Source organism: Mixophyes fleayi, chromosome 2, assembly GCF_038048845.1.
Source record: "Mixophyes fleayi isolate aMixFle1 chromosome 2, aMixFle1.hap1, whole genome shotgun sequence".
NCBI classification, from domain to species: domain Eukaryota; kingdom Metazoa; phylum Chordata; class Amphibia; order Anura; family Limnodynastidae; genus Mixophyes; species Mixophyes fleayi.
The window spans coordinates 144925330-144940280 of record NC_134403.1 but is presented as its reverse complement, the minus strand read 5'-3'; the positions used below and the strand labels follow the sequence as shown (position 1 = coordinate 144940280).

The 14951-nt window shown below is 39.4% G+C and overlaps 1 protein-coding gene across 3 annotated transcripts in view; it reads left to right on the top strand.

The window, feature by feature from the left end:
- The first annotated feature begins 5327 nt into the window (after positions 1–5327).
- The window catches only part of REV1 (REV1 DNA directed polymerase), a 72349-nt gene continuing 62725 nt past the window's right edge, over positions 5328–14951 (top strand). Inside the window, exons 1-4 of one of the 3 annotated variants that reach the window (XM_075200159.1) lie at positions 5328–5583; positions 8405–8521; positions 12444–12510; positions 13600–13732. In XM_075200159.1, coding sequence (XP_075056260.1) covers positions 12454–12510; positions 13600–13732 — 190 coding nt within the window. In that variant the 5' untranslated portion in view covers positions 5328–5583; positions 8405–8521; positions 12444–12453. The remainder of the gene's footprint in view (positions 5584–8404; positions 8522–12443; positions 12511–13599; positions 13733–14951) is intronic. The other 2 variants (XM_075200158.1, XM_075200160.1) reach the window with 2 other exon arrangements.

Here is a 14951-nt window from a genome sequence, read left to right as displayed (position 1 = left end):
TCACTTTCAGCTCAAACTGAGTAAATACGGGGAGCGAAGCTGAGCATAGGTTTGCCTCCTGGTTCCAATTCCCTTTTGCTTGCCTTTAGCACAGTTGCTCACTTTTAAAACCTCCCCTCCAGGACGTCCTGTGACGTGTGTATGAGGGAGCGTCATGACGTCATTGTGTCACCATGGCCCCATCGAGAGAACTCCCCATAATTCAAGAACCTCACGGAAATTCCAGGGGTGGAACCAAGTATGCTGTAGCAGCAGCATATACATTTCTGGTATATTAATGTAGATTCAATGTAACGAAGTCAGCAGCTGCTCTTAATCTTGAGGAATGGTGACTTAAGTGAAGGGAGGAGGTGAGGGCATGGCCTTCCTCACCGCCTTACATTAGGTGCCTGGCTCCCAGGAGCTCCTCTCGGCACATAAGTTTTCCAGGTACAGGCATGTGCCCTGATTCAGCTGATCTGGCCGATGGGCCTAATTATATAAAAATGGGCAATGGGGGTGCAAAAAGTTAGAACCATAGCCCTATTTTTACTTAGCCGGTTGGGCTGCTATTAGTTATAGCTAATAATACAATCCTTTGGAAGAGCACCAGTTGTGTAACATAACAATGCTACATAACGGCAAGACCTTTAGCGTGGTACTGAAACAAGATGGTGACAAGACGCCGTGTGGTAAGTGTCGGCTCCAAGAAGATAGCACAGCCAGAGTTTCATTAGGTCGGCTCATTTAAATAATAGATAAGTGGCCCAACAAACTGCTTAGTTTACTTATTTAATAATAGTTTACTGAATGGGAAGATGTGTGAATTCTTGCTCTGATACAAAAGGAACAGAGAGCATTAATTGATACAATATGTACAGTGTATCCATAATGGATGCAGTCAGGCTATGTGCAGCTGCTGCTTGCACTGTCCTACCCAATCAGAAAGCAACTGCTAAGGGTGTCAAAAAAGTATGCTGAGTACTGGGATAGAATACTTTCTGAGTGCCCTTACCATACAGGTCACAGCAGTACTACTCAAGTTTGGTAAGTAAAATAGAAATGTATTTAGGTTTGTCAGCAGTAAGTCTCAAGAAGACTGCACACCTACTGCCAGTAATGTGCCAAACAAGACTGTATGGACTTCCTTTGATGGTTATTTGTATTATTCATATTACTGATTGACACAGTTGATACTTTGAGACACTGAGAATTGAAATTATATATTAATTTTAACATTAGCTGGGAGTGCTCTTTTAATAACTACATGTCTGATAAAAATGTCCCTTGATGATCTTTTCTTACATTTCAGCATTGGACAAAACCCATGTGAAATAGGGACTGTCTCAGAGAAACTGTGGCATCTGGTAACCATACTGTGGACTCTGTGGCTGCAATGGGACCTTACCTCTTCACCCACTCAAACATTAAGGGGGCTCGTAAAACGATATTACACATACAATACATTCTCAACTTACTTGTTTTTCGTAGGATACCTTAGCGTTCTCAGAATGCTCCACTAGATGTCACTCTGTCAATGTATAATAATTTTAAAAGGTTGATCAAGCTTGCTTTAACCATTTTCCTGTTTGATGGAAAATACAGGCATATCTGGAAGAGATAATTACGATGGAGCAAGCACATACTCGTCTGATCCCCTATATTGTTGGTTTAGCAGCATTTCTTTTGGAAAACTTGACAATTACATAACTGTCAACATGTTTAAATATTTTCAGGTTCACTTGACTGCTGAACTGGTGAATTTGTCCAATTCTTGGGGGATACTATGTGGTGAAACCCATGACATGTTTATTCACCTCATTTTTAAAATATTTTTGGTGGGATATCTTCCTGCTGATCTTGTGCATCCAAGTATGTTTTGCATGATCTCTGCAGACCTTAGAGCACTACAGTACTGTCATAGTTATTGAATTTGATGATGTCAGTGCTTATGACAGTTGGTTTTTACAAAATAAACTCAGCCAGCAACAATGTGTCACACAAGCAGCTTCTAGGATTTGAAGGTTTGTTTCAGTGTATCTCCTTATTGGATATTTGTAACCCTCTCAGACCAGAAGATGCATTGACACACACCTCTCCTCTACAGTTGCAGAATATGTTTTACTCAGCAGTTGTAAAGGATAGATTTCCCAGCCAAATTGCATTATTTAACGCAATTTTCTGAAAGGGGCTCAGCAGCAGGGCATATCTGTCCTAGAAGGGCATCACATGATGCTCAAATCCTCTCATGTGAAATGCAGAACCTTCCATTCAAATGGATTGAATATTGCATCTCAGATGAGGTATCCATCCCCTTTAATCTACCATCTCTATAAAATAATGGTTGGTGCCAGAGACAGAACTAGTGAGCTGTGGCCCCGCTGTAGGGAGGCGGGGAAAAGGGAACCGGGGCCCCTGACCCTCTGCATCTGCCATGCAGCAGGCCCCATTATCTCCATGGGCCCCGGTGCACTGCACCTGCCGCACTAATGGTAGTTCCACCACTGGTTGTGCTCTATGAGGTGAACTTTTATTTACGTATCAGGTTATATGGGTTCCACACACAAAAATATGGTTTACCAGTTATGTATGGGGCCATTATTTAAAGAAAAATTCAGCAACTTTTCAACTTTCACATTCTGATATTCACTATATACTGCCCAGCACAATAACATCATGCCCATGATAGACTTATGTTCTCAGTACACTGACCTGTGCCCAGGCTTATGCCAACAATACAAAGCACGTACTGCCTCATACCCACCATATACCACTCCATGCCCAGCATAACAAACATCATACACACCACCATCCTATGCCCAATTTAGAGTGCCTGACCACAGCCGCATGCCTATCAAGCCTTCCTCCCATCTCTCTACTGGTGGTTAGTGGAATATACATTAGCAGGGACAAGACTGCCCTACTGGTGTGGAGACCCACAGGGGAGGAAGCTCATTGAATGAAACTGAGGGCCTTCCCTCCAATAGAAATCACAGGTGATTTCAGCCAATGTCAATTTACATTAAAACAATGCAGCTTCTACTAATGAAACTCTCAAAAGCACTTCCCAGCATGAATTTGAAAAGCAAAACTGAGCAATCAGTAAGGATGTGTCATGCTGGTGGCCACACATGGTGGCTATATATATAATATGTATAAATATATATATATATATATATATATATATATATATATATATATATATATATATATATATTCCAGAAGATAAAGCATTGCTGACAGAACTCATATTTTAAGGAAAATGTTGGGCACCTGTCCCAGACCTTCTCTTACTTTCGTTCTCCATCCCTATTCTCTCTTCTTCCTCTGTCATTCAGCTATTTCCTGCTTTTAACCATTAGATTAATATTTTCTAGAAATGACACACTGCTATTTCATTATTATTAATGGGAAAGGCTGTTTCAAGTCAATGTCGGCTTAACATGAATCTTTGTTACCTATTCTTATTATTCTGCCATTTGTCATACATGTAATAGTGAACTCATTCCCCATTGTAAGTTTTGTGGTAAGTTATATCACCTTTCCCTGGTTGTTAAACTAAAATAAATATTTTTCTCTGTGATAATATAAATAAAACAAAACAAAAAAGGTAAGTTGTTTGTGCTCAGAAGTCAACTATTAGTGAATTTCAGGTGGTGATGTTGTTGCTTACAGTTGACCCTTGTCTCCATACTTCTGTGATGGCACACATTACCTCTAATTGTTAAAATGCTGAAATTACAACTGAAATTTGCTATATTATGAATAATATGACTAAAAGAGAAATGTATTATTTTTGCATTGCAATAATGTCAGTCACTGCAGCCCTAAGCATTGCTGCATCTGTCATATTACATCTACGTGAAAGACCTCACACCACTAATATTAATATTTCCATGGCAACCGGCATTGTAAGACTCATTATTAGGTGCAGCCTAAACAGCTCCAATTTGAAAGCTTTTTTCTCCATACAATGAGTCCAAGCAGATGAAAATGAGGTATTGCTGGCTAGAACAACCTTGTGCAGTAATGTCAGTGTTTAAATGCCATTATAGGAAGCACTGCAGCATAGCTTGATGCGGGCTTGGACATTAATAAGGAAAGTAGAAATAGACACAATTGAATTAATTTTAGATAATTTATACCTAGAACAAAATAGTTAATTACAGCCATGCCTGATGTTTTGTGACGCACAGCATTGGGGTCATGGGATGGATTCCAACCAGTGCACTATTAGTGAGTAGTTTGTATGTTCTCCTTGTGTTTGTGTGGGTTTCCTCTGGGTGCTGCGGTTTCTCACACATTCCAAAGACATAATAATTTACTTGGCTTCTGACAAAATGGACCCTAGTGTGTGTCCGTGTGGCAGGGAAAACAGACTGTAAGCTTCACTGCAGATTAAATATTCTCTGTAAAGCTCTATGTAATATCTAGGTGCTATATAAATAATTCTTAATAAATATCGGATCCTGTGTTTATGTATAGATAGTATAAAAGAACGTTAATTACTTAAAGGCCAAAGTTGTAGGCTGACATCCTATGATATGCTGATTATATGTAGCAGGGAAATCATAGAATAGAGTAAGATAAATAACTAGATAGAATAAATACCTGCTAACTGTACGCTATTTGTAGGCGGCAGCATTAGTTGTAATTATGTTCCCATTAAATACTCTTGCTTTTATAACAAGGGTAACAGTGGCAATGATTACATAACTAAACTAGGTTATAGTTCAGGAAACAAGCAACAGTGTCAATAGGTCCAGGGACTGACTGACATATTTTAGCCCAGGCAGGCGAAACTTGGCTCAGCAGCCTATTAGGAACATTTTATAGGGAAAAAAAAAATGCAGTTAGCCCAGTGACCCAGACCAAGGCACCCACTATGGGACCAGCCCAGAGACATGTGCCCCCATCCCCTGAGGTGGTGTGAGATGGTCTACTTGCACCCACTCCTTCAGAGATCTAAATAGGAATTTTCCAGCTGCCCGATCCTATCACATGCGATTATTGTTATTAATTATAAATATGGGGATTTATATGTAAATCAAAGAAAAAAACAATCAAGACTGCACCATTAGCGTAGAGGGACAGAACATAAAAACCTACACTGTTCAGTGACCTTCAGTTCAGTTACATGGTTAAGAATTACTAGGTGTGATTTATACTCGGTTTCTTTCATTCTATACCAAGACTAAATAAAAAAAATGCATTAATAAATAAAACCCAGTAAATGTCACCAAACAAATAAAGGATACACTGTGGGAAACGATACAAAGCAATATTGTCGCTCGTGTTTTGTCGCTTTTAAATAAAGCTTGGTGAAGAAACTCCCGGGGAGGGGCCGGAGGAGGCGCAGACAGAAGGCGGGAGAGACGGCACAGGGGGAAGAGACACACAGGAAACGCTGCAGGGGCACAGAGACCCCCCGGGACTGCTCGCTCGGAGACCGCTACTGACAGCTGAGGACAGCGCCAGACGTGGTGTTACTCACACGGGACGCAGGTCACAGCCGCCGCCGAGACACCGTGATTGACAGGCAGAGACACCGGCTGAGGAGTGGGGCTGTCACTCTGGGAATGGTGGTCTTAGACTGGGAGAAAGGTGAGCGCACTGGGGGCAAGGTCCTTATGTGATTGGCGGATACTCTCCTCACCTGTCTGTAATTGCCTGTATAGCAATCTGCTGCTGCCAAGCTGTGCCATGTACACACTGCTGTGTGCTAGTTGTATAGTGGATGTACTATGTGTGTGTGTGAAACATAAGACACATGTCTGCTCTGGGGTCCTCACTGAGCACGTCTAGTTCGTGCAACTGCAGGAGGTGGCCTGGGATGACCCGCTCCTGGCTGTGTGTATGTGTAGGGGGGGAGCAGTGTATCTGATGGAGGATGAGACACCCCTGGCGGGCGTACACCCTCCCTCTAGCTCCTCCTCCGTGGCTGCTGCAGGGCTTCTTCACCATAACAATGACAAGTGCTGAGCAGTCACTCAGGCCTCATGAAGATCATGACATCTACATGCACTGCACGAACTCACTGGGCAGCCTCTTTCTGTATGTGTGCAGGGTTATAATCATTGCTTTCATTTACTCTCCTCCAGCTCATGAGATTTTTATTTCTTTATAAATGTCAAACTGTTGGCTTCTTACATTTGCACTCCCTCCCTCACTTAAGTGTAATGTGAGATTTTTGTTCTTAATTTTTCATAACTGCACCAAATGTAAATTGTTGGAAAAGAAAAGTATGCCATTTTATGGTTTAAAATTTCAGGATATGGTTAACAATCATCTAATTCCCACCAAGTCCCAAGATTTGATAAATATAATCGCTTGTGACAAATTATTTGTAGCAGATTTACTGACTAGATAATTAATCATGTATTGATATGTAAACACAGACTTGCAAGAAGGTACACGTTTACATGACTACATGTATTAGATTTATTTTTAAATTTATTTGAAAAGCACGAGTTGTGATTTTCATGCAGATTTATCTTATGGTATATCTCCTGTCCCAATTTATATCTGCTGTTCGTTGGCTATGTGGTTCAGTATTAGCCAGTTTTGCTGGCAGAGTGAGATACCAACATGAGTTTTCATCCATTTTTGTTAGAATTGTATTTACTATCTTGTTCTTGATTGAAGCCAGAATTCAACAAAATATTTTTATATGCAAATTAAGTGTTTTGTTTCTAGTTTTACTATTGTTTCCTTGGCTTGTAACACTGCATCAGTGTTACTATTAAGTTGGGTTGCTTTTAGGACCCTTACATATTTTACTCATTTGCAAGTTATTTTCAGGCTCTTTGTTTTGTATTGTCATCTTGTCATCTTTGCTTATTGCTCTTATCTGTATTGTAGATCTTCCATGTCAAACTAATTTTGAATCTGCAAGCTGGTTATAAGCATACAGTAATACTCTTAATCTTTCACATAGGGAGTATCTGCCAATTGTCATGCTTAATTTCTATGTTATAAGTCCTTTCATCTGGTGCAACCTCTATTACATTTCAATATTTTGTGTGCATATATGTCCTGGAAATGTTTGTTATTGTTTTATATAATTATGATCTTTGTTATCTGACTCTACATTTCACCACTGTTGTCTTCAGAAACTTACTAACTTCTGTTTTAGTGCAGTTTTACCCTTGAATTGCTGTTAATTTTATAAATTGTGTGTGTATATAGAGTAAAATACTATTCTAGTTATGCTTTATGCAGTTGCATTTTCTGTTTAAGTGGTTTTTGAGAATTAATCTGTCCCTGCCTAGTTGTGAAAGCCATTAGAGGGCATGAGGAGGTACAATACTAGCTGCTGGTCTATGGTCAGGAGTATTATGTCTTGCCAGGTAGAAAAGTGTATATTGTGTTAGGTGGTGTTGAAGGGAATAAGACTATAATCGCCCACTTGAGGTCAAAGTGGCATAAGCTATAATCCTCTTGTAGAAGGAGATAAAGAGCTTTATCTAGAAACAGTATAGCCGGGATCACATGATTAAAAGCGAAATCACTGGAGATGGTTGTAGTTAACCTCTCACACACCCTGGTTGGGTATAATGGTTTCTCATAAAACAGTGCTCAACAATATCTGGGTAACAGGTTGCCATGGTGACTATAAAATATGCCCCAGCACCTGTCTATCCCAAGTCCCTTTGTATCTGTCCTGCCCTGGGTGGATCTCTTGCTGCTGAAGTGGAGTCACTGGTGAGAGTCTGGGAGTGAATTAAAGCACTGTGATTTGCTGTCTGACTGTCATACACCTATAGTACTACAGAGCACTTTGTTTTGCAAGAGAGATGTGATTAAAGTCTCATATTGTGAAACTATTCTTAAAACCACAGAAGGCTTGTTGCTGTATGGCCTCCCCTGGGACACATCACCGGCAGCAGCACAGGTTGGTCTATTTTTTATTTTATTTTTTAAATTGCTGACACTAAGGTTTTAACCCTGGTTCATAACTGTTGGAGAAATTTGTTGTGGCCTGCCATAAACGGCAAGATACACATGAATAGAGTTCTTGGAGATCTATGGAACTCCTGTGATTGAAATGGTAGTGTAATGCCAAATTCTGAGTGTCCATGAATGATTCTGAGATACTTCGATTGTTGAGCATACTTTTGCTGCAGGTAGGTATGAGAGGAGTGAAATTTATTGAGTTAAGATTAATTAGTGGTGGTGCTCTTGGCAGGGAAAACCATGTGCATTATTGTTAGGCCTAGAAGTGGTGTCTCACTGCAATCCTGTTATGTTTTATATTTTGTTTTGTTTTTTTCTACCAATTTATGACTAGATGTAAGCTCAGCCCAGCTTTCCCTGACTAAGTGCTTATATGAAATACAAGCGCCTCCCAGGGGTTGTCCCTTATTCCATGGTGAACCCCTACATTTGTGCTTTGATGCTCACTACTTCCATTTCCTATTTTTAGTTCCCCTCTTCAGGAGCAAAAGTAAAGCCCTCACCTTGTGGCAGCAGTACATGAGCGAGTACATCAAACCATCTCAGACTAAGGTGTGAAACCTTAATGGACAGAACCAGTAGCCAGGTAGAAATTTAAAGCATAAACTCTGTATAGTTAGGCTTATAAAACAGTGAGAAAGTTCAGTGGAATATGAAGATATACATTCTAGTTTAGCAAGTTGTATGTTATCTCTAAACAGACCCGATGCCTGCGTAACCAGTTTTGTTCTATTGGGTCTGGATTGCTAGAGGTGTGGCCAGCATTATAAATATTTATTGGACCGTTTTTTGTTGGATAAATGGTGACCGTGTTTTTTCTTTCATATTGGAAAGGGATATTGATTGCCACAACAATATTCTTGCCACATTTAAGATGACAAAATTTGTAGAGATTTATGAAAACTGGAGCGCAGGAATCTGTAAGGTCCACGTCTTGATTATCAAAAAAAATAATATTAATATTAATAAATTAAAAAGGTTTGTTTCCATAAATTTTTTCTTTTAGCTGCTTGTCTGTTTCAGGTTTGATCTGTGCGGGTTTAAAAACAGAAACCATGCTAAGTGGATAGGTGTAAGCAAGCACTGAATGATTTCACTAGCAGAGCAGTTTTATAAATGTCACTTGTTTTTCATAGAAAACATGTAAGTAGTAGCATTAGTAAAGTTCTTTATATGTTAAGCTAGACAGTTAATAGCAGTAGTAAATATATACCTGGAGCCAGAGATTGACAAAATAATTAATTCAGGGGCCAGTTAGTCAAATCTAGGACTAGATAGGATCTTTTAAGGAGCCTGGAAAATTGTTTTCATTTATATTAATAGAAATGTTTTCCAAAAGTTAGACAGCTAGTAGGCTATCTGACTCCTGGGGGGTAAATTTATCAAGCTGCGTGTCTGAAAAAGTGGAGATGTTGCCTATAGCAACCAATCAGATTCTAGTTATCATTTATTTAGTATATTATACAAAATGACAGCTAGAATCTGGTTGCTATAGGCAACATCTCCACTTTTTCAAACCCGCAGCTTGATAAACTTACCCCCTAGGATTTGTCCAGACCTGCCTGAAGCCATAGACGAGTCCAGTGTTTCCCAAATCTGGTCCACAGGACCCTGAACAGTGCATGTTTTCCATATCGCCTTGCTTTAGCACAGGTGTATTCACTACTGACTGACACATTGTAACAGGTCCACAGGTGGTATCATTATTTTCTTTGTCGCCTGGAATATATGCAATGTCGGGTCCTGAGGACTGGGTTTGAGAAATGCTGGACTAATCCATCATTGGCTGGTCACTGGTATAAAGCCATAACTTCCTAGGCTTTGATTACACTGTTGCATAGATTTTACACATGGACCATGCAGTCATAATCACTGGATAGCGGAAAACCGCTCCAGTAAATATTTATGATGGCCATCTTCTACACATCACACCAATACTTATACCCTATTAACACTTCCTCAAAAACCCGGGTTATTGTCGGGGCTGAGTGTGAACGGGTCCCCTGCATCAACCTGGGTCGGATGAATCGGGAATTAGTCCCGGGTCTTTTGCAGGGTTATTCCAGGGTCCGACCTGGGTTAATGCCAGTCTGAACTGTGCAACCCGGGTTTTTCAAACCAGGTCTCGCCAACAAGTGTTAAAAAGCAGGGGGGAGAAAAAACATCACACTAGGAGCCAGACAAAGTTTCTCTTGTGATGTTGCCAGGGAGACCGTAGTAGACCCAGGTTCAGCGTGAACCCGGTCGACCTAGGAATTTGCCTGGGTAGGAGGCTCTGTCACCTGGAAATATCCCTGGTTCATATACCTGGGATATTGCTGGAGCGCCAGTGTGAACACAGTATTACAATTTTTTTGGGCATTTCTCAACTATTCCCCACCACCACCAATACGCAAATACTATCCATTTTCCCACATTGCATTCTTTACTTCAGACCACAAAAATGCTTGTCCATTTGAGTGAAGAGCAGCAGCATGGTAAATTAAGTATTATTTTTATTTAATGAGAGAGAGAGAGATATATATATATATATTTTTTTTATTTTTTTTTATTTATTTATGCTTTTTGAAAAAAGAAAACACAACCAGTAGAAAAGCAACAACAAAGATGTCAAACCCCAAAAATATCACACACACAGATGGACCTCAAAACTTTTATTAGACATGTTATCCAGCTAGACTGTGCAGAGTTTAAATCCTGCATGTATATATCATAATCTCTTTCAGTATTATATGCCTAAATGCTTTCATCCTTATAGAAATGGAGAAGTACACCCACTACAAACTTTTCTTTTTGTTTCTGACTGGTAAGGGTGCATCCTGGATTATATATCTGCTTCTGTACTCCGCTCGTGTTAGTTTGGAGCAAGACACCACAATACACATAATGACACAGTATTTGACTGCAGGCATTCTGCAAGTCTTCCAGTTTTCTTTGCATCCCTCTAGTCCAACGGTGGGCAATAGGCGGACTGCTAGCAGCCACGGAGCCTTCACCTGCGGCCCCCAAGCCAGCAGCTCCCAATCAGAACGGGGGTAGCCAACTTCTGCATCACATAACCTCCTCTGCACAGAGCAGGGAGGTCATGTGGTATTTCCGGAGTATGAGGGAGTGCACCCCTTCCTATCTGGTCCCTTTGAAGGCTGAAGGGTCACACATGTGGCCCTCTACCTTTTTTTACATTGCCCCCCACTGCTCTAGTTCTTGAACTCTAAATCTTACTGGTCACTGGATTACTTCTGGTTGGATGTTTAGTTACAGGAGAATTCTATGTGCCATTGATGAACAACAGGTGTCCCTGAGTGCTTTCACATGCGGACCCCGGTTTCTTCCTGGTTTATTGATAGATTTATTTTTTATAGCATGTAACGCTTGTTTAAAATACCTGCTGTTATGTTATTACAGGTAAGGGTCTCCTTTTGAATAAATGTATTGTTTTATCTTATTACTGAGATTAAGGGTAATGTGCTGCACTTTTGAATGTTAGAGGGAAACCTATGTAGCCCCTGAAGTGTATCAGGTTGTATTTACCAAGTGTGGTGTATAAAGTACTTACAACAGCACGCAGATATGATTTTTAATCATCTCCATAGTCTGATTGCTAAAAGGCATTTTTATAAATACATTCATGGATAAACCCAATGGCACTTGCTGGATTTCTCATAATCTTTGAATTTGTTTGATTAAATTATCACTTTAGTAGTGGCAGACTATTAAGATAAATTTTAGCCTGTACTGTGCTACAGAACTGAGACATGAGGCATTATTTATCAAGGATCTGTTTTAAAAAATTGCAGATTTTGGTATGTTTTGCCTTTTAGTGAAACTGCTATTTTAAATCCTGCAGAGAAAATTGCCAAAAATCGTCTGTTTTACAAAACTGATTCTTGATAAATTATGCCCATGATCTTATATGTCCCCTCATGCACAATACCATTTCTAGGATGGCATGGCAGAAATATTCTGCATGTATCTTCTAACAATCTTAATAGTGGAAGCTCCTAGGGTGGTGTCTTCTTGGCATTTTGAACACTAGCACTTATCCAGCTAGAAAACCACAAGTGCTCAATGAGTGGGGAAAGCTCATCCCGTGTCACAGCATTCGTGTGACACCATCCATACTATAAGTTTATCTCTCCTTTGGTACTTTCTGCTCTCTTGCTGCTCTGTGTGACAGTGTACACTGTATTCGACTATGTATCCCATACATTGTAAGCTTGCGAGCAGGGCCTTTTCACCTCTGTTTGTTTCACCTAGTTTGTTTATTACTGTTTTTGTCCCCAATTGTAAAGCGCTATGCAATTTGCTGGCACTATACAATTAAATGTTGATGATGTATCCAACTTACAGCAGTCTTTCCAGGACACTGGTGTTGGCCGTACCTGCGCTCCATAATGATACAATTTCTTCAGGTCTCTTGCCATGCTTTGGAATGCAATTAAAGCATGTTTTCCAGTACAAGAAAATAACCTTTTAAAACAATACTGTTTTTCTGTTTATTTCACCAGGAGCTTCACAATGCAAAGAGGAGGGTGGAGGAATCGTGCCAGCAGCAATGATGGCTGGGGTGTCTGGGTATGTCATAAAAAGAAAATGGCAAAACTTGTTGTTGTTCACAACTTTTACCACCCTGTCTTCCTTATCAATGGTTTTATCCAAATTCTGACAACATTTATTACAATAACCTCATAAATTGCGTGTGTGTGTGTGCGGGGTGGGCTCTTTCCACGCTGCTTACTATCTTTATCTTTTTTTCTTTTGTCAAGAATCTAAGTTGATAGGTGGGTGACTCTGTGGACAGCTCCTCTTTAAGTAAGCATCCACCCCATACACTCCAGTATAGAAATGAACATTACTTGATTCGGAAAACCCTTTTCCATGTGCATAAACATATGTATTTAATAAAATGTGCATTACAACACATGCATCATTTACAATGTGTAAACACTCCCATTTTATAATTAATGGGCATCTAACAATTTTAATAAGATTTTTAGCACTTACCAATATGGAAACATTGCCTTTAATATGCATTAGCCCTTTCACATGTTTGATTATAACCTCTGAATTTGGGCTAAAAGCCATGTGTGAAGGGGCTCTGACATTTCACCTTGGCTCCAATTGCTGAAGGTCTCTGTATGTCTCTATGGAAGAGCTATGGACAGCTTGTAGTCTGATGCTGCAAAGAAAAAGAGCACAGAAGAAGTTGGCTCTCTGGTTGAAGCAACATCTCTAAACATGTCCCATGAAAAAAAAAAAAAAAAATAGTGTCTCCAAAAGTGTATAATACTTTTAAAACATTCATAATGCAGTGGTATTGAGTGCATCCCTCTCCAAGTGTGTGTGTGTGTGTATAATATTTATTCCACACCGATCATGGCGGCGGCCCCTTTTTTTTTTTTTTTTTTTTTTTTTTTTTTTTATTATTTGGTGATCGTGTGTGTGTGTGTGTGTGTGTGTGTGTGACAAAATAATTATACAGCAACAAAAGCTTACTCTATCCTTTATGGTTTTTGAACTTTCAGGAACTGTCTGCCAGCAATAAATCACTGAGTGAATAAACATGTAGTACAAGTTGCATGGATAGGTGGTGGTTTACTATATCAAATAATGGAGAATTTTAGTAAGATGCCCACTGTAACTGCATTTTCCATTCTGTGCCAGGGTGGATACATGTCGGCTAAAGTGCAGAAATTAGATGATCAGTTCCGATCGGACGCACCACTGCAGCAGCAGAAAGATGGAACAGCATCAAACATATTTAATGGAGTTTCTATTTATGTTAATGGCTATACAGGTATGTTTAAACTGTCTAGTTTATAAAATAATACAATTGGTTCTCTTTAAAATAATACTAATGCTACCAATATAACTATTACAATTTAGTACTATTTTTTTTTTTTTTTTTGCTGTTAGAGAGCCAGCCTTCACAAACATTAATGTTCCACTTGAAAACTATTCTATTAAGCGATTTAATTCGGCATGAATCCCTGTCGGAGCCTTGCGGGATGTTGGGGTACTAAAACGCTGCTTATTTTTGCTTGCATCTCATAGAGGTTCGATCAAAATAATGGTTTATTTACTGTAATACCCAGAAATGCATGCATGGTCTTCATCATGACTTTGCACTGAATTGCATCCACCCCTATATATCCAATATGTGTTATCTTACAGTATTACATCTCTTTTTACCTCCAACTTGACATTTCTTATTCATAGATTTTTTTTTTAACATTTGCTATATCACATTGAATAAAAGTAATTTTAACAAGCCCATTTGGAAGTTGCTGTTTCATTCACAATTTCCAGGTCTGCAGATTTTCTCTGTAGTACACATTCTGCATGCATCAAACACATGGTTGCTTAGCAACACTCACAGCCGCTCGTCCTCTGTGTGTACGCTCAAATAACCTTTGTGTTCCATGTGCTGCTTCTGGATCAGGGCCAGATTCAAAACAAACAATTGATATTCATTCGCTAAATAAAAAAATGTATGAATATAAAGAAGCAATACATAGTGTTAATTTACAGGGTCTGGTCAGCAATATCCAATATTTGCATCCATGACAAATGCTTGATCTTCATGATAAAAACTACAGGATAGACATATATATGTATATCCTGTAGTTATATCCTATATGTATATAACAAATATATACATGTCTGGTTTTTTCCAAGGCTACAGATCAAAGGACAAAAAACAAAATCCGAATCTGTCAGTAACTGGAACCTAGACTCTTATGGGGTTTTTTATCACTGGAATTGCTTATGTTGGGGGTTTAGTAAAGGTGGGTACTATGCAGTTATTGTGCAGGTCAGACGATTCACAGCTGTTTGGTCAGATATTTCAAGTGTGTGTGTGCTCCCACGATGATGATTTACTGTACCAAAACACATAGCAGCTGTTGGTTTGGTTCCTCACTGTCTAAAAATCACGATCAACGCTAGAACGGTTTCTGCAAATGCCAAAGTGAGTACACACTCACAACAGTCTGTTCAACACTTTTGCTGATGCT